We start from the raw sequence: 20,484 nt of genomic DNA, 5'->3' as shown, positions 1-20,484 counted from the left end.
GACCCCGCACCCCAGTGAAGATAAACAAAAGAATATGGAGAGACCCCCTCTGTTTTTACATCAATCGCCTAGGCCTTTGCTTCCTCTGTCACCCCTTATTAGAAAACAGATGGGCTGGTGTAACAGTTGATGGCATTTTATAGCACAGCTGTGTGTATCTCCTTGGCTATTGAATTGGCCTTGTTAATTTAAACATCTTCCATTATCACCCTTGAGTTAACAAATGCCTCTGTGTAACTATATCCACTTTTCACCAGGGAACATTATTAAAGCTGAGCTGTTGGTATTGGTTTCCCTCTGGGGACTATTGTGGCAGATTGGTTTCCAAAATCTATAAGCCCAGAGAAAGTCATTACCAGAGGAGTGTGGCCACTCCCAGGATGCTTCTGCTCATCTCAGGAATGACAATATGTATTCAAAGTCAGCAGTCTCGGGAAGTTTTTGCTTCGATCCAGAGGCCCTTGCTACAACTTGATAGCTGCCTTCCAGAGACCAGCCCTAGCAGTATGCCCTTTCCTTTGATGACTCTGAGGCTGGCACATAGGACTTCCATATCCCAAGCCACTGATGATGTTCAGGCTTGCTCTCTACCATACTGCAATTCAGCGACTGGCATCTGTTTGCCACTGTCCTCCCAGAGGGACACCTGATTACCCACAAGTAAAGGGATCATGCACTAATGGTTCAATGCAGCAGGCTAGTGGAAGTGCCACCTTGAGTGGAAACCTGCCTGAAAGAAGAGAAGAGACACAGAGAAGGGTCAGAAAAGTTCTTGATAGTCCAGTAGCTGAATCCAGCATGACTACACATCCTATCATGGAAAGCTGGCTCTGAGAAGTATGATAGTAGAGGTCAATTGGAATGCTGTAGAGATATCAGGGAAGGAAAAAGAGGAGGGTTCTAACCAAAGGAAATTGCAGCAGTGTCTTGAGGAAGATGAAGATGATAGTTTCCGAAAGGTTGCAGCTATGCAAGAGGGAAAACATTTCCTATTTCCAGCAACTGAAACAAATTGAACCTGAAATTCAAAGCATGATTGAGGATTACCAAAGAGTATAAGCAGAAAATGAGACATTGGAAAGAGGAGGTGTGCAGAAGATGAGGCTGTGAGCAGAAGCCACTTGATGGAATGTTGAATACCCAAGTTGAATTTTGTTTTTTTTTTAAATCCAGGCCAACTGGGAAGACCATGAAGAAGTTTCTGTGTTTTTTCTTTTCATCTTGATTTAGTTTTTTGAAAGCACAGAAATAGCTCCACCACGCTGTTCTAAAACAATGATAGCAGTCTATATAATGTGAGTTAGAGGAAGAGTGACAACTTAACAGGTTGCCATCTAATATGTAGAAGAATGTGAATAAAAGATGTGGAAGTCTAATACTGGAGTATAGTACTCTGACTCCTCATGAGGCTGAATATTTAAATAAACTAGGATGAATTCACATTGAAAAAGCTGTGGACTTAGTTGTATTCCCTGCTATCTTTGCTTGTTAGCAATTATAGATCACCAGTTATTTAAGGAAATCAGGGCCCTGGATAAACATAGCATGAGAAAAGTCTCCTTTTGCCACTTCCAGAAAGATACAAATAGGAAGATGTTTTAAACGTTCAGCTAATAAAATTTCTGTCCAGAAGAAACCTTGATCTCTGAATCAGGCTAGATTTCTTACCCTTGGTTCTTTGCTTGATTCTCATGGCATCATAGACAACTGTTATTCTGTAAAATCTTTTAATTCCTTGCTAAGTTTAGGATGGCACATGGACAAATAGCACAACTCACTTGGGACTGGTTATAACTGCATGATTTGATCTTTACCTATAAAATCAGAATCTGCATTTTAACAAAATCTATGCACATTATGTTTGAGAAGAATTGACCTGTTTTTAAGCTCGAAGTTTTCTAGGTTTTCTGTGTCATTTTAAGATTGACAGCCCATGCATATTAAAAAAAAAAACCCAAGTTGCATACACAAGAAAAAATAAAGAAGAAGATAACAAATGTTTAGGACAATGCCAGTGTATATACTGTACACGATCATTGTTTGTCATGGCTATTTTTATTTATTTATTATTTTTGACCTAGGCAATTACAGTTACTGTTTAATCTCTCTAAATACAACAAAAACATCTTAAGAGACATGTGACAGAGCTAAACTTAAAGAAATAATCACTAAATCATCTTTCTTCCATACAGAAACAATAAATTCAGAGTTTTACATTAGAATCTGAAGGGAGAAACTGTCTTTAAATCTCACAATTTGACATTTTACTTGGCATAGATTTTTATTCTCTTACGTTTTAGGATTTGAACTTTAAAAATGGTAATTACACACAGAAATAGGTTATTATTGATGTAAAATGAATCTTCAGATGACTTGATGATGTCCTTCCTAAGACAGCATTAAGTAATCAAGCCTGATATTCCTAAGCCAATTATTTTGAGCTCCTTGAGGTCTTGAAATGATTTGACAGCAGAATATGTGTGTCTATCAGTCCATCTGAAAAGCAGCATGAATAATACGATACAATTAAGTAGTCAGAGCAATCACTCATGTTGTCTTTGGAACACTTTCTGTGCCGAATTTAAAGAGTTGTGGGTGACTAAAGATCCGGGTGACTTCAGCGTTGACTGTACACAGTCCTGTACTTCATGGAACATCCGGGCCTGTGGTGCGGTGGACTCCATGCTAACTGCGGCCTACGGGACTTCAAACAATGAAAGACCTCATTTAGACACAGGAATATTTTCCTTCTGGCTATGTATTTAGCTGTGCTCTTTCCTGGAATGTTTATGCACCTTGTTATATTAAAAGGCAACTCATTACTGTGTTACTGAAAATGTTTAGTTTAGACTTGGAAATTTCTTGGAAAAAAACCAGTGTTTGATTCACCAATGGAGCATGATTTGGTTCTTAGGAAACTATGGGCCTCCTTCAATGCCTACCTGGCTTTTGGGAGTGGAGGCTTATAACTACAAAGCACTCTGGATGGTTTCCCTAAAATGTGCAAATGATTCCAGTATAACACTTCATGGAATAATTACATGAGGTGGATAATTTTTATACACTAAAAATATTTGATCAAATAATTTTGCTTATGATAAGTTTCATATTAAATGGATATTTTTCTATTCTTTACTGTGTTAAATATTGTGAGTTTATGAGGCCCAGATGTGCTTTTACTCTCAAAGATATTGATTGTGCAATTATTTTCCATGAATTAAATTATAGGATAAATGTTCCTTTGAACAGAAACCAAGATTTACTAATTGTTCCTTATTGACTAATAATAGGAACATTATAAAATTTAAAACACTAGTGCAAGTCTATATGCTAATTTTTTAAATAATGACTTGTGCAATACAGAATATTTTTCAAGTGCTACCACACACAGAAGATAGAAAGTGTGAGGTAGAATAGTTCTTAAAAATTGAAAACATCCATGTCTATTGTGAAATTTCACAGTAGCAGTGATTCATTATTTTCATTCATTGCCAAACAGTTATGATATCTGAAAATTAACAAGTGAAAGGAGCTGCTAAGTAACTATTATAGCTGCAGTGGGAAGTACAAAACAGACAATTACTTTAGAACATTTACTAATCCAATTGAAGAACAAGGAGTATTAAGAGAACAGTAATTCTTTTACTTCCCATTGGAAAAAAATAAATGTTGTGTGTATATATAGGAAACTTTTTTAATGTTGGCATTGATAATTCACATCTGAATGTCTGTATTGGACCCCACAGTTTAATGAGTTGATATAGTTCCATATTTTTTGTCACAGTGAAATTATTCTAAAATTTAATGCTCACTTAGTAAAAGACAAAGTATACCTGTTGACTGACAATAAAAAAGCAAAAAAAAAATCTATAAAAATATCATCTTATCTAGTAAACTAATGCCACACATTTGCATGAATCATTTTAGTTATTATATGAATGTGTTTAAAACAGCATTTGTACTCCTTAGATCTTGTGTAGTGCATATTTTTACAATATGAAAGGCAGTGTGTCCCTTTACTTTATAAAATTATATATGCACATACTTTTCCTTCCTGATCACAGACTTAACATTCACATAGCTTCATTTCCTACAGATATATGACAATGAATTTATATTTTGGTTTATTCTTATACATCTGAATTTATGATGTGGGTTATATTTTTATTAATAATAATACCAAATAATTTAATGACTCAGTTTCTGGAGTTCCATGAATAAAATATAAAAGTTTCATTTGCAGTACATTAATGAGGAACTTCAGTGAATCCTCCTTTGGTATCTTACAAAACAAACCTAATTATTTTCACTCATTCTTATTATGAAAGCTTTGAAAGTCTGGCCACATACATTTGCTTATGTTTTCTCTCAGTTTTTAATGACTTTGAGAGATGGCTTTATATTCCTGCAGAGAAAATACACAGTTTGAAGAAAATTCACAGTCTGCTCACCCTACGCAGTAGACTGTACTGGTGTTCGGACTCGGCTGCCGTGCTGGGCCACAGGCTGTCCGCCCTTCATCTTCAGGGAACTGATGATGCCAGCGCATGCATACCTTAGCTTCCCACTTGGAATTTCCTATGTGTGATTACCCAAAGCGAGGTCAAAATGTCTACCTTTCTAGGAGTGCAGTAGCCGAGCTATATGGGCAATACTCTGCTGCACTGTTTTAAGGTCCAAGATGTGACACATTGGAATAAACCTTGAATGTTTTATCGTTAGTTCCTGAGCACTTCAAAAAGTTCTATAAGTAAGGTCAGACAGCTAAGCTTTCGTTGTGTGAATACCCATGTGGGTTCATGAAATAACAACTAAAATGGTATGCAACTGTTTTTCTATTTTAGTAATTCTTATTTAAAAATCTACCTGCTAAGTTTCCTGACTATTATATCCAAGTTGTATTTTGAGCATTATTAAATTTTTCCATCTACAATACAACTCTGCCAAGAGATAGATAATAAAATGAAGTCTAAGAAAGATTATTGATATAATTTTGGAACAACTATATAGGCAGAAAAATTTAATGATGAACATCTGAATTATTCTTAAAGCCTTGCAGTATTTTTCCTGTTCTCTATATCTATGTCCACTTGGTTCCCACTATATGCAAAGTACCATTCTGAGATCAAGAGACATAACTATAAGCATATTAGATTTCTTCGCAGTGGATAAACATCTGGATAAAGCACCACACAGACTACCTGCCCGAATCCATGTGGGTATTAAATAATTATTTTATTTACTCAATAATATTTGATCACCAGGCCTTTAAAAGTTATTGCATAATTCACACCATCAAATATCAAATACTTTCAATAATTATGTAGCTCTTAGTTTCTGACAGTTGAAGAACTAATATATATTCATCTTTTATACCATATTGTTGAGATGGCCACGTTGTTCTCTTCCCTCTGCCTATAGATGGCTTCTGTTTTAATATTTATCGGGACAGACAAATGAAGGATATGCTAAGGAAGGTGAGGAGGATAGGAAGCTGAAGGAGCAAATATATTCTGTATTAGAGTTGGATCTCTATGCGTCATATTGAGAGATGATCTTTGTCTCATTCATTCTTTCATTTGTGCAAAATAAATATTTAACTTTTTAGACATACTCTGTATTTCCTAGGAAGAGGAAGATGGTAGAAATCTTACTCCTTGGGATCAATGCATACTATGAGTCATTTACCCCATTGTGTGATTTTTAAAAAGTTGTTTAATGTCCCTGATTTTGCAACCATGAAATGAAGACAAAAATAATTACTTTGTAATCTGGGGACTAAGTACTTAAAATAGTGATGTAATTATTGCTCACCTGAGAAACAATTGTGACAATTAAGTGAGATAATGAAAGTCAAGCATTTAGTAAAGCTCTGAGTGAAAAAAAAATTGGCAACAGTTTATGTCCTTATTCTAATCCCTACCTTAATCATCTTGATCTGCCAGACAAATGGTTCTGAATGTCTCATGTGGCACTTCACTGGAGAGCTATCTGTGATGCTTATTTTAAAAGCTCAGAACTTTGAGCTAGTCCCTGAGTAGATGAGTGAGCATTTGTCATGAATTCCTAAACATATGAAGTAATAACACCAAATGTTTGGCTGTTAGCTGTCCATGAAAGAAATGATGTCTGGCTAAGAAGGCCTATTCCCTGAACCAACAACTGGCAGTTGCTGTTCTGTACTAAGCTGCTTGGAATTATTCCAGCAGCCAAGAGACCCCTGGTTAGGTCTGTTTTAACGTGAAATGACTACCTTCTTTCATAAATTACCTTCTCTGTGTTCATATGTTACAATTCGATATGCAAATGCATTACTACCTAGTCTGATTCTAGGATCCACTGCCCTTTCTATTACACGCTTTTATTAAACATAGGATTTTCTTTATTTTTTTAACATAGGATTTTCATTGACACTCAACTATTTCATAACTGGCAGATCTGTGTAATTAATGAAAACTGAGTTGCATTTGAGATGTTGTCATTAGTTTATTACTTGGAAGGCACTATCGTGAGCTAAACTTTACTTGCAAATTAAAATTGAATTAAACACAATATCAAAACAAAGTGTTGTAGTTCAGATCATGCTAATGAAATGTTGATGGTGGATAGCCGGTTAAAACCCCAACATTCTGACTTCTTCATATATTTTTTTTTTTTATAATTAAGCAGCCTTTAAAAAACTCATTACCTATAATTCAAAATCCTATAGTTGTGTAACCAGAGCCTCAAATGCTTAATAATTCTCATGAAGAACTACTTCTGCATCAAATAAAAATGACTTTAATTCTAAAAAATAAATAAATACTGCCAGTTTAAGAAAAAAAATCATCATTGCCTGAGCTAGGATGGAGCTGATGTTCCATTTACCTCTGAAAAAGTTTAACTCTCTTTTTAGGAGGAATGAAAGGCAATGCATTGAAAATCACCTAGAATTAACTCAAAAGGTTTGCTTCTGGCCTTCCAGGTCACACTAAATGCCTGCATGTCAAAGAATATTTTTATGCAACATGTATTGTGTATCTTTTGGACTTTTTGTTTTGCTTTTGAAATTGAGAGCGCAACACCAACTCTGCCTACCTCTTAAATTGGGAAAATATTTGATTCTCCAGACATAAAAGTTCTTTGTGTTCATATGTTATAATATACAAATACAGTATCTTTTCATGTATGCTGTAATATATATTTTTAATTGTTGAGGGTGAGAGTTCTAAAGTACTAATATACACTGGAATCTGCCCCAGTATTTGTTGTTTAGCATTATTTAGAGTCTAATATGTGCTACCTATCACACTTAGGTAATATTTAATAAGACAATATCTACATCAATTTGTTAAAATTCTACTTCAGCCCAGGGATTGAAAGTAGAATTGAAACATAGAACATATCTTTGTTAACAGACTCCTTTCTCCAGGGACTGCAGTGATGAACATAGTAGGTGTTTATCAAAAAATTGTTGATTGAATGAATGTGTAGCACTTAAATGCATCATCAATATATAATTTGCATTATATGTTTATATTTATTACTGAGAACTGTAGAAATTAGCATTACTTTCAATTTCTTAAAATTGTATATGTTGTAATACCAACTTTGGATTTCATGTTTATGCTATTGAAAAGTATTATTTTTTTGTAATCTCGTCTGATATGAAGTCCTCTGTACTGTAATTCAAATATTTTGAATTAAGAGTAAGAGTTTTATAACATTCATTACTAAACTGACAATTTCATTTATTTTCTCAGTACATTTTAGAAGAATGTGATGAGATATCATGTGATCGCATTTTATAGAATAAGAATCAGAACCCCATAGCGCTATGTTCAAGCCCAACTATCCCCCTCTCTCTTCAGGAGAATGCTTGCTGTCCATTTCTCAGGCCTGTTGTTCTGTGTGGGCCTAAATGTATTTGCCTTATGAATCATTGTATTAAATGTCAATGTGGTACCAGACTTCAAATGCTAAGTATAACATTCAACAAAATAGCCAACTGTAGCTTTTATTATGTACACAGCGCACCTTCTAAACAGGTACTGCACTTTGTGCTTGTTTCCACTTTTTGAATTGCTTGTGTGTTTCTTTCCCCAGATGGATACACCACTGATGACATAGAGTTTTACTGGCGTGGGGATGACAACGCAGTGACAGGAGTAACAAAGATTGAGCTTCCACAGTTCTCCATTGTGGATTACAAACTTATCACCAAAAAGGTTGTTTTTTCTACAGGTTCGTATGAGGGAAAATGGTTCAGGGGAAAGAAGCTTTATCCTATGTTGTCATGGAGTTCACATCGCTCAGGGTTGTGTGCCAGGGACGGCTCACAACTCTACAAGACATTTCTGGTGAAAATCCTGTTTCCTGCCCAGCCTAGGGTTCCATGCTTTCCTAGAAGACATAGCTAGCAAAGCTGAGAAGGTCATGTCTATGTCTCTTATTTGCCAGAAAAGGGACTATTTTTTAGAGACAGATTACAGAACGTAAAATAAAGAACCACATCACAGCTGTCCTTCCACTTTATGTGTCCCATAGAATTCCGATGCATCACAATTCTTTAAAATATACTCAGGATTGCCAGGCAGGAATTCAGCCTCGATGGAGCACAGTGAAATTCTCAAAAGGCAGTAGAGTAGGAGGATTTCACATTTTCTATAAAGGGTTATAACTTCCTTCCAGTTTTACCCAGATTAGAATTAGAACTGCTTCCAGACGTTGAGATCATCCTGATGTCTTCCCACCTTTATCCTTAAGGAAGTGAGATTTCACATTGCCACACTTGATTTCACCAGCACAGTTTTTACATATAAAACCCAAGGGATGTAGTCATTTGCTAGATACTAATTTAGTAGAAAAAAAAATAAGTAAACCTGCAGGATTATCCATCTCTAAGTTTTTCTCACTGAAATGAATCCCATAGGCAAGCAAAAAGACAATACTGGGACTAAATGTAGAATTGAGTTCCCTTTCAAGGATTCATATCCTTGCAGCCCACTTCAAACAAGAAGCATTTTTGAATCATAAAGATTCAAAGTGGCATCTTGCTCTAGCAAAACTTTTCCTGAGTGCGAGGTCCTCTAAATCCTGAACACTGTGGAGATGTGCTCTTACTGGAAATGATTTTCCTTTCATATTGAGATACTTGGCTGAGCCCAAAGAGACTAAATGCTGCTTCTTTTAGAACTTGAAAAGTCCTTGTATGTACCACATACTGAAATAAGCATGATGGCCCATGTATCTTCTCTACAGAATAATCTCCCAGATCACCATCATCAAAGTATCCAGATTTAATAAACTGATCCTTTAGTCATATTTATCATAAATCCTGCTCAAAAGCAGTAATTCTTTGGGGGGTAAGGGTTTCTTTGGCATCTGACATGGGCAGTTAAGTTATTAAGAATAAAGAATATGCATACAACATGAAAACTTGTACAAATCTGCACTCCTGAAACATTTGCCACTGATCACAGAACCAACCACATCTTTCAGAAGACACTGGGTTTTTTCCCCTATGATCACAGCATTTTCTCATTTAAGAATAAACATAGGGGCTGGGAAGACGGCTGAGTGGAATAAGGGCTTTCTTGACAAGTGCAAGGGCCTGAGTTCAATTCCTGGTTCTACAAAAAATTAATAAATAAATAAATTAACACATGGGATGGGGAACAGTTAAGCAAGTGAACGAAGGGAACATCCAAGCTGTCTTGTCAGTGAATGAGTGTCCTTAGTGTGGTGTATGGGGCTGCACATGGACAGCAAGGATTATTTTAACTACTTGTGAATACAGGAGGCCTTCCATACCGAGTAACTCCTGATAATTAAAAGCCTGTGTTCACAGGATCATTTTGCTCAGAAAAGCTTCCTTTACCCCAAGCTGAAATTGTATTTTGAGATGTACAAATCATATATGGACCTTTAATGGGAAGTATCTACTATAACTGATTAATAATGGTGATGTGCTAAAATTGTCTTTTCAGGTTCCTATCCCAGGCTGTCTCTCAGCTTTAAGCTTAAGAGAAACATTGGCTACTTCATCCTGCAAACCTACATGCCTTCCATCTTGATTACTATCCTCTCTTGGGTCTCCTTCTGGATTAATTATGATGCTTCAGCGGCAAGAGTGGCATTAGGTAGGCAGTAATCCAATGCATGTGGGCCCTGGCTCCGTGCATGCATGCACGCATGCCTGCCTTAGCCAGGCATCTGTAGTGCATGGTCAGAGGGGACCTTGCACTATGCAAGAGTGTAGCCCTTCGACTTCAGGGTTCTGATTCAGCATTAAATCAATTAAACATGAACTAAAGTGCTTCCTTGTCAAAATTAGTTAACCATATAGCTGTTGGTAATGAAATTAGTTTCATCAGTTTGATATTTTTATTGCTACATATTTCATGTATTATTGCTTGCATAATTGTTCAATTTGTATCTGGGCTTGTTTACATGAGAAGAGCCCCCTTCCGTGTTTTCATTATTCCTGGGTGTCGCACAAGGAAATGTAGTATGTAGCCAATGAAGAAGCAAAAGGGATTGTGTGGTTGGTTTTCAAGTAGCATACAGGGCATAGTTTGAAGACTATAACAAAAGAACAACAGGAAGTCACCTGAAGCATCATTTTTTATGTGCCAGATTTTTAAAGTGTTATAACAGTAGAAAAAGAGGGTAAATTATATGAATTCTATTTCTTTAATATTTGTTACTATCTCCAGATAAATAGACCTTTATAAAATCTTCATAGTATTGAATTCTGACTATTCCCTTAAAGACATTAAATTGTTGATTTCTTCCTCATGCGGTCCCAGTTCAGTCATTATTTTCTTAAGAAAGTCATTATTTTATTCATTCATAAAGTATTTGGTAAAGCTGGGCATGGCATGCAGGCCTACATTTCCAGAACTCTTGAGAGGCTGAGGAAAGAAGATTATAAGTTCAAAACAAGCCTGGGCAACTTAGTGACTTAAGGAAACCCTATTCCAAAGGAATGATAAAAATAAGGGCTGGGGATGTAGCTCAGTGTGAAGGCTCTGAGTTCATAACCAGTACCCCATACACATAAAAAGGGCTGAACACTTAAAATGCAGACCTCATCTGGAAATGATGTTTTAGGAGTAAAAGACAGACAAATAATCACATGCATCTTATCGCAGGGTGTGTCTACAGAGGGAAATGAGTAAGGTAAGAATGCTTGGGTATACCAGGGAGTGTAGTTTAAAGTAATCACAGTGGTTTTCTCAGAAGTTGCTATTAGAATAAAGACTTTTAAGAAGATGAAGAACCGGCGGATGTCTGGATGATAATATGCTGGGCTATTCAGTGACCTCTAGGAGGAATAAGCCAAAGCAGACAAGGGAAGACAGTGAAGAGTTCAGGGATGTACTTAAGATAATGTTGAGGAGAGGCAGTAAAGATCACAGAGAGCTTCAGAGGGCTGTACTAAAAGCTCTGCTTTTATCTCAATTGGAATAGAGAGCCACTGAGTAAAGATGTGATTTAAGTTGAGATTTAATGGGGTCATTTGGCTGTTGTTAATATTAGATTGTGACAGCTCCAGAATGCAGGATAGAAGGCCAGACTCCTGGACTGAGTCCAGACCCTGTGCATTAGACTTTGAGAAAGCCATAGAACTCCCTGTGTAGGTGACCTCCATTCTAATTGATATTTATTTAGTGTTGCACATAGGAGAAGATATGCAGTAAATATTTATGGAATGAAAGAAGGAACAAAATCTAGTGATACCTTATTTTCCCCAAAGTTAAAACCAGTTGCCTATTTTGTTTGTGTTATAGAAACGATGGATGATTCACTCACATTTGAAAAGGAAGTTTGAAAATATCTTCTTATGTAAGCAATTTGCTAATAAGATCAGAAATACCTGAAAATGAGGTTTAGATAAATGGCAAATCCAACCATGTATGTGTGAACACATGCATGTAGTATAGGCTAATGTGTAGTGGGAAGGATAAAGTAAAAAATTAAGTTGGAAAATGTCTTCAAGTGACTACAGAAGACATGAAAACTGCAAGACACTGTAAAGCAAAATGACAGCTCCAGTTTATATTTTCTGTAGCTTTTAATAAGAATGAAGAAAAACAACATAAACACTATGATGTTATTGTTAGAGAGATGAAGCTAAATAAGAAAACTGTGCCCTCACATATATCATAGAAATGAAAGTTACCTTTATGAATGCACTAGCACGCAGTATCTAGAGTGAGTTTCCAGAGTTAGAAATATCCTGGGGGTAGGTCAAAGACTGACCTATCCCTTCCTGTCCCTGGGATTTTGACCTCTAAGCTTGGGCTATTTTCACATCACTATTTTGCCGCCAACCTGCACTTTACTCCAGACTCTAAACTCTCAATGCTTTCATCATCCAATTCTGGTTTTGAGCAAAAATATGTTCCACTGAGAGAACTATCCCCTTAACTAGACCCACAATTCCATTCTGACCCAGCGCAGCATCCCCCATGAAGACTCTCTAACATGCTACCTATCTGAGCATTGTGGACCTAATTGTCTGATTGCAAAGCAGAAGAGCAGTGTGTCCTGTTTTCTGTTTCCCTTCACTTCTGGCTGCTGAACACTGACCATCATCTGTACCGCCTGTGGAACACGGTCATTGATTTCAAAACTGGTGCTTCACTGATTTCAGAACTGGTGCTGTTATTGTAACACACTTGCTCTCCCTCCTTTGCACTGATTGTTCTGGCAGCCTTGTGGCTGGTGCCCTTTATTCTCCTGTGTGCTTTTCTCCCATCCTTGACACTGCTACCAACTGGCCTACGTTCCATTTGCGCTTATGTCTCCTGGCTTGGAGCCGGCCAGTGCTCTAACTGCCTTTCATAGTAAATTCCCTTTGGGGCATCCCTTGCTTACCCCCATTTTCTCCCCATTCTGCCCACCCTGAGTTAATGAGAGTGGTATACCTAGGATGATTTTCTTCAAAACCTTTAATGGGCTGTGATTTAAAGTTCTCTCTCCCACCAGTTTTCTTAATCTATCCTTTGAACTCCAGTTCTTGGTCTTCTGGTTAAATGAATTTGTTTTTCAGGAACCAGATCAGAAGTATCCATTTCCTGATCTCTTCTCCCTGATTTATGGCCTTCTCCATTTTAATTCCCACCTTCTATATGTGTTTAATATGAAATTTAATTCATATTTTTGCATATTTAATCATCACTGCATATATAAATATAAGTGAAAACTACTACTAAAGGAAGTCCTACAAAATTATTATTGCTCATGTTAGCTTACATATAACTCCAGAGCCTACCACAGCACTGGTATGTAATAAGTGCCCTGTAAAGATATTGTGGCATATTTAACATTTTACACAGTCTGAAAACGGAAAGGTAGTAGGACTATTATCACTCTAATGCTGTCATTTCTTTTCAGGAATTACAACTGTCCTTACCATGACCACAATCAACACCCACCTTAGAGAAACTCTCCCTAAAATCCCTTACGTGAAGGCCATTGACATGTACCTCATGGGGTGCTTCGTCTTTGTTTTCATGGCACTTCTGGAGTATGCCTTGGTGAACTACATCTTCTTTGGGAGGGGACCCCAGCGCCAAAAGAAAGCAGCTGAAAAGGCTGCTAGTGCCAACAATGAGAAGATGCGCCTGGATGTCAATAAGGTAAATGTAGAAGGCGAGCCCTTCTTGTTTCTTAATTCATACAGTAATGCTATCCTTGGAGAGCAACACCTTGCTCAGAACACATTTACAGTAAGACACAGTTAAGGTCTCAACTGATCACCTGAAATTTGGTCCTTTATGAGTTAATGATAGGGCTTGCCCAAACCTTCATCATCTCAAAACCACCTATGGTTTTTTTTTTCCCCATAAGAAACCATCTTTCTTTATATTTCTTTGAAGTTTCTCTCCTTGTTTAAATTAAAACGGGAAGTTCATGTCACACTAATTGTTTTCACTTGCTAAAGATAATTTTAAATGAATAAACACAAAGTATATTATTAAACTCTCTACTAAACAAAGACTCTTGACCTTAGATCTCCATTCTCTTTGATTTCAAAAGGAAATAAGCAGAGCCAGTGAGATAGCTCAGCAGACTAAAGCATCTGCCTAGGCAAGTGCAGGGACTGCAGTTCGATCCAGGATGCCACATGCCCTCCAGCCCCACTCCCAGGGTGGGCTGAGCCAGCCACAGAGTTCCATCATGGTGGCACATGCCTGTAATCCCAGTGCTGGGGAGGCTGAAAACAGGAAGGTCACTGTGAGTGAGCTGTGTAGTGAGACCCTACAACAACCAAATACATAAAAAAGAAAAAGAAAGGAAATAAATGAGAATAGAGATGTGTTGAAGACTCAGAAACAACAAACTAAGACTTCGTCCTTAAAGTAATCAGGATAGATGTGGGGAATGAATAACTTTTCTTATTAAATGACACAGTGACTTCATGCCATGCACATGTCACTCAGGATAGAAGGAGTCACATGATTATGTGAGGTTGTAGGCTTGCTGCATTCAGGCCCTATGCAAAGATTCCCTACACAATTTTAGGTCCTTTTTTATTCTTTGGGTCAGTAGTTCTCAACTGTACTTCCCCAGTGAAATGGTTTGGAGGGAATAAAAAATAATATGGAAGCCTGGGTCGTTTGACCCAATACTTTTATTTGACTGTCTTGAGTATAAGCAGACATCATAGTTCTTAAATTTTCACCATGTTGTACTAATTTGTATCCAAGAGTCTTCACTTAGAGGCTTGGGACAGCAATCCTCATGGAGTTAGCCTCCTAAAACCCAAACTGTAACCTTCTCTAGTTTGCTGTTGAGATATTTTCTACACTAAGGAGAGCAACTGTATATGTTTACCCTTAGCCAAGATTTATACCCTTTGAATAAAAAAAATATGGTCTCGATTTAATATTTCCCTAAATAGTGTTTATAAAATATTGTGTAACATTGGATGCAATAACTAGCTCATAGTTATACAATCGGGAAAGAAGTAATACATTTAGGCCAGCTGTAGTTATTTACTATAACAATAATTATAAAATTCCATTTGCATTTTAATATTTCCAATTTCACCTTAACTTCAGAGATAGAAAAAAAATGATCTCTAGCATTGGGATTCATTTGTAGAAAATCCTGTGGAGGTTTGTGATTCTCTTAGCTTTCCCACATTTTATCCATAGATCTAATATTTGATTTTGGACTACTTTTAATCCGGAAGATGATATTTAAAGTGATGCAAATTTTAAGCATGGCCCCTTAAAAGTCCACAAACCATAGGATATAGTAAATCATTAGTTTCCAATGCCCAGTGTCTTCCTTACTGGAATCTGTAGGTGGGTAGGTGATAATAACTACCTCACTTTATGGCTAGCTCAGCCTGTCAAAGTACAGAGTACTTTCTAAAGCAATTTTATGATTTTCCTGATATTATAGCCTTGGTAAAGAAAAGAGAATGAATAAATAAAACTATCTCCTAGGACTGCAGTTTGAAATGAATCTAAATCAATTCCCTAATACAAGGCTGACTTAATAAGATAACATCTGATCTCTTTTTCCTTTCATCTATTCTATTTTCATACTAATTTGCATTTAAATGATAAATTTAAGATCTAGGCAGTGGAGATTTTATACTGAACTTGAAAAGCTTTAGTTAGCTCTAAATTCAATTGTACTGAGCCAGAATTAGAGAATAGTTCCCTGGGCAGGTACCTCCTAGGATAGAAACGTCCTCCTCACTGAGTATGGACATGTGATTCAGGTCATAGGATATAAGAGAATAAGAAAGATCCCTAGAAATCTTTCCGTGCAGTAGTTTCCAAGCAGGAAGAAGTAGATCTCCAAGGGAATTCTTGTTACTGTCTAGAGACATTTTTGATTATCAAAACAAGAAGATGGGAGTTGTTGCTGGTATCCAATCTGTGGCGGCCAGGGAGAGAAGCAGCCAAACATCTTGCAATGTCTAGGACAGCTTCCCATAACAGATTGCTATTCAGCAAAGCATTCAGTTCTTCAGCCGCAAGCATGAGATATTGAGGCCCAGAAAAAACATGCTTACATTCATATTCTATGTGTTAGCATTATGTGAAATCACCATTTTCTTCAATCAACACAATGTAGCAATATTCTAGGAGCTTAGCACAATACTACTGAATATGTATCTTGAAGACAGCTTTAACATTTGCCTTCCCATTCATGGCTGTGTGGTAATCAATAAAATCATTTATCTGACCCTTCAAGTTTCTTATCTATAAAACGGGCTTAATTGCTCCCTCGTTACAGTATCATAAAGATTATTTTGATAATGTATAAAGAGGATAACATACTTGCTAGTGCATGATAAGCACTCAATAATTGGTAAATACTAATAAAATATTAGTACTGGCTATTTTTAGTTACAAAATAAAACATGTTATCTTCAGATGTAGGGATAGCCCTAGCTTGCACATCTTACATGGTCTAGGATGTAGAATTCATTCCCAGTCCTAAAAAAGAATATTATCTTAAAAAGAATGCTTAGCAACAAAACTTTTAATAGTAAAGCAAAAATATTATTTTTTCAATGGCTGTTCTCTGTAGAATTTATGGTGAGCCCACAAAGTCAAATTTTATCCATTATTTTTACGACTTTGTCAATTATTTCTTATCAATACCTATAGCCATACTGATGATCTTAAAAGTATGTCCATGTAACATTTCAGATCCCATGATTCTTATGCATCTGGGCATGAAACGTTAGAAAGGGTCTTACGCTGGGTTCTGATTGCACACTGATTGCCTTTGTGTCGTCCTCATTAACAACGTCATCACTTATCATCAGAAATATCCTTTCATCACATTCTTTTCAACTGTAATTCTAACCTTATTTTTCTTCCAAAGATTGGGCACATACAATCTTCCAAGTATTATTGTCTGTTCAAACAAAATCAGTCTCTAGGACAGAAATTGGATTTTTCACTTCTGATAGTTTCCTAGGGAAGGAAGTGATGTACCTGAATACCTAAACAAGTTTCAATGAACGCTTTCAGATTTTTCAACCGTGACACACAGTTTGCTGCTTCCTGCATTCTGTAGGTTCGCCACCACTAACTTTTTAAAACTACTTTTACCTGAGGTTAGGGAAAGATAAAAATGGGAAGCTAGTGCTTGCAGGAGCCCACTGCTGCTTGAAAAAAGACTTCCACATTTTTTCTGTGTAATTATTTAAACTGTGCAAGAGTGTTCATCTCTTAAAGTTAATCTTGTCCTCTCATTTTGCTAGTATGAAAACTAAAATTCATTAAGAAAGTTCAGTAGTGAGAGTTGCATAGCAAAGTTAATAAATATTCTAAGTCCTGGAGTTTTTACTGCTAATGTTGAGTGACAATTCCACTGTGTTAATAAATAAAAATAAAGCAAAATTGAAAAGCTCATCCTACATTAGCAAATATGTTTACCTTAGTTGACTTCACCTAAAAAAATCTCATGTACCCATACATGAAGGTCCATAAACAAATGCCCCTTCACAGTTGTTCTCCTGCAAAATCAGAAAATATTAATATTTTTAAACAATATGAGAACTCTGAATATTTTTCCAAAATGGCTTCTTCCATATTTCAAAGACTATAATACCTCCCCAAGATATAAAAATAACAAAAGGAAATAATATGAGATCCCTACCCTAGAGTTAGGGTAATCCTTCCTGTTGTCCTTGGAATTCATACATGTGTGCATGCATGGGTGTGTGTGTGTGTGTGTGTGTGTGTGCACTTTCGTGTATTCTAATAGAATTTACTTTTGATTGATTTTTCTCCCTATTTTTTCTCATACAGATAAATTTTCAACTTCCTTTTTCAAAATGAAGTTTTATGTTATTTCCAAGTTTGTTTTTCTACCAGCTACTAAATATATGCATGTTGGAGAATGTAGTTAACCTTTGCCTTTACACCACCTTGGTCATTGTACATTTGAACTTTCTCCAATGTTCTTATGGTACTGAGAATCCCAGAACCAGCAATTGTGTAAATGAAGCTACACTTGGAAGGTCTCTATTTCCAGGTGTTGTTTATTTAGCATTCATGGGTGTTATGACTCTATATTGTCTCTATTGTGCATAATCTTTTGTAATACAAATATGCTAATCTTTTCAATCTAGTTCTACTACTGGTATTAAATTTAAAAAATAATGCTGTATTTTTTAAAACTTGACTAATTAGCATTCCCATTCTCTGTTAGCATTGGTCTTTCTTTGTAAAGACCAGTAGCATTTATCTATATCCAATTTACTTTAAACTCCAGTCCTAATCTACTGGCATCAGTCTACTTAATTAGCACATTCTCTACTTTGTCTTCCAGATTTTTTATAAAGATATTAAACAAAATGGGACCCAATATCGATCCTTGTGGGACCCTACTGGAAACCTCTCCCCAACTAGACGGACTACCAATTACGATTTCTCTCTGTATACGGTTAGATAGCCAGTTTTTAATCCATTTATTTGTATTTCTGTTGGAACCAATTTGTATAGCTGTTCCCGCTGAAATAATGCTTGCGATCTTTGCAGATTATTTATGCATTATGTGTCCATAGATATTTGGGGATAATTTAAGTGTTCTCTTAAGACCCTAGTAGAGATTCCCAGGTTTACTTCTCAATGGACCTAAGCATCAGTATTCCACTGAAAAATTATTGTTGTCTTGGTGAATGGATCCTGTTTTGAGATTTCACTTGTATTGAGAGTTTGGAGTATTATTACATCTGATGGCATTTTGTGGGTCATTGTTGTTATTGTTATTGTTGTTGTTGTTGTTGCTGCTGCTGTTGTTAGTTGGGCAAGAAATTAAAAACTAAGAATTGGTTGGTTCAAAATTCAGGACCAGATAATTTCTGTCTTGGATTTGTGTCTAAGAATGTTTCACTTGCATCCAGTCTTTGTTGCTGTGTTGTTATTTATTGTAAAGTAAGTCTTATCCTGGCAGGGCTGGTGCTTTCATAGTAATTAAGAATAATCATAATTATTCTTGGTCAAAACTTGTGATTGAAATGAACTTCAAATACGGTCCTTTTTTTTTGTTTTGTGAGTACCTTCAGTTTGGTTTATGAATCTTCATGTGTTTTCCTTCTTGAATGGCAAATGGTCATTCACATTGCCAGGCAAATTGGAAGAAGAGGATTTTGAAGGGAAACAAACACTTAGTTTCCTTTTATTTTAGTTTTTATTTCTTGGCGAGGCAATGATTTATATTGCCTACTTATAAATGTCTATATAAACACTGATAAGGATGTCAGATAAACTTACATTATTGTACCTTCTATGTTTCATGCTCTTCCTTAATTTTACTGCTTTGATTTCAACATCTTTTGTTGTTCCTTGTATTACCTTTGGGTTGGGCACCAAGTATGATTAAATCAGTAAATTGCTACTTTGTTTTGATATTTTGTTACTTCTTTTTTATTAAGTGATAGAAGATTATTTGGAAAATGGTAATTGAGTCCAGAAAAAGAGATGAGTAGAAGATTTTTAATTATCATTTTGGTCCTAATCTCTTCTGTATTTTAGCACTTACTATGTCTGAGCCTTCAGGCTATCTCACTTATGTGCTTGCTGATGTTGCAACTTTTAACTTTAGAAACTTTTGTTGAAATTAAACTTGCTAGATTTAATTGGGTACTATTCTGTGTAGAATGGGTATAATATGGAAGAAAATGTGAGTGAAAGTTGAAACTTGGATTTATGATAAAAAAATCATTGAAGAATGTTTTATTTTTCAAAATTCAAATCAAACCACACTATATAATTTGTCTCATGCCTCAGTAAAGTCACATAAAAACTCATAATATCCTCAGCATGAAGAAAATTTGCTTCTTTTGTGCATTAAATTGTTTAGTTGATGGCATCAGAGAGTTAATACTCTATTAATTTATTAATAAAGACCCTTTAAGAGTCTTATATTCATAAAATAGTATGTTGAAGAGGTGCTCAATGATTTACAATGGAGTATGAACTTAAATATCTTCCTTTCTATCTTTTTCCTTGACTGTGTCTTTATTCTGTCCCTTGAACCCTCTTTTAAACTCATATTCAGAATGTATAATGAGGATTAACCGTTCAAATGTGAGCTTTTTTGTTAACAGTTCAAATCTGAGATTTTAAATTAAACCTGTAATTTGTAGATGCACCAAGATACAAGTGACAAGGGGCACTCCCGAGGGGTACAGCTTGTGGGAATCTAGCATCTGAATGAGATCCGTTCACATTCAGGCATTGTCTTTTATGAGCCAGGTGATTTTGATCATTTTCAAGTTTCCAAACTACGAATTGAAAACACTGATTTTAGCTTTATGGAACTGCTGAGAGGGTGGAGGGAGACAATTATGTTAAGGATCTCATACATTACTAGGCAAAGAGCACTCAATTAATAGTTGTTATTATTCTAGCTATGGTAGCTGGAAGTGTCTTTCTCAGGTTTTTTCTTTTTCTTTAATTTTGCTACTATTTCTCTGATTTTAAAACTAAGTCATAATTGGCCCTAAACATA

At 36.0% G+C, this 20,484-nt stretch overlaps 1 protein-coding gene across 2 annotated transcripts in view; it reads left to right on the top strand.

Moving 5' to 3' along the window:
- Positions 1-20,484, top strand: part of Gabrb2 (gamma-aminobutyric acid type A receptor beta2 subunit) — a 248,619-nt gene that overhangs the window by 201,348 nt on the left and 26,787 nt on the right. The window contains exons 7-9 of one of the 2 annotated variants that reach the window (XM_004629407.2): positions 8,086-8,223; positions 9,969-10,121; positions 13,384-13,628. In XM_004629407.2, the coding sequence (XP_004629464.1) occupies positions 8,086-8,223; positions 9,969-10,121; positions 13,384-13,628 (536 nt within the window). The remainder of the gene's footprint in view (positions 1-8,085; positions 8,224-9,968; positions 10,122-13,383; positions 13,629-20,484) is intronic. The other variant, XM_023713143.1, reaches the window with a different exon arrangement.

This window comes from Octodon degus, unplaced genomic scaffold (assembly GCF_000260255.1).
Source record: "Octodon degus isolate 3935 unplaced genomic scaffold, OctDeg1.0 scaffold00029, whole genome shotgun sequence".
Taxonomy (NCBI): Eukaryota; Metazoa; Chordata; class Mammalia; order Rodentia; family Octodontidae; genus Octodon; species Octodon degus.
Note: the sequence above shows the minus strand (reverse complement) of the source record. Positions and strands in the feature narration are given on the sequence as shown.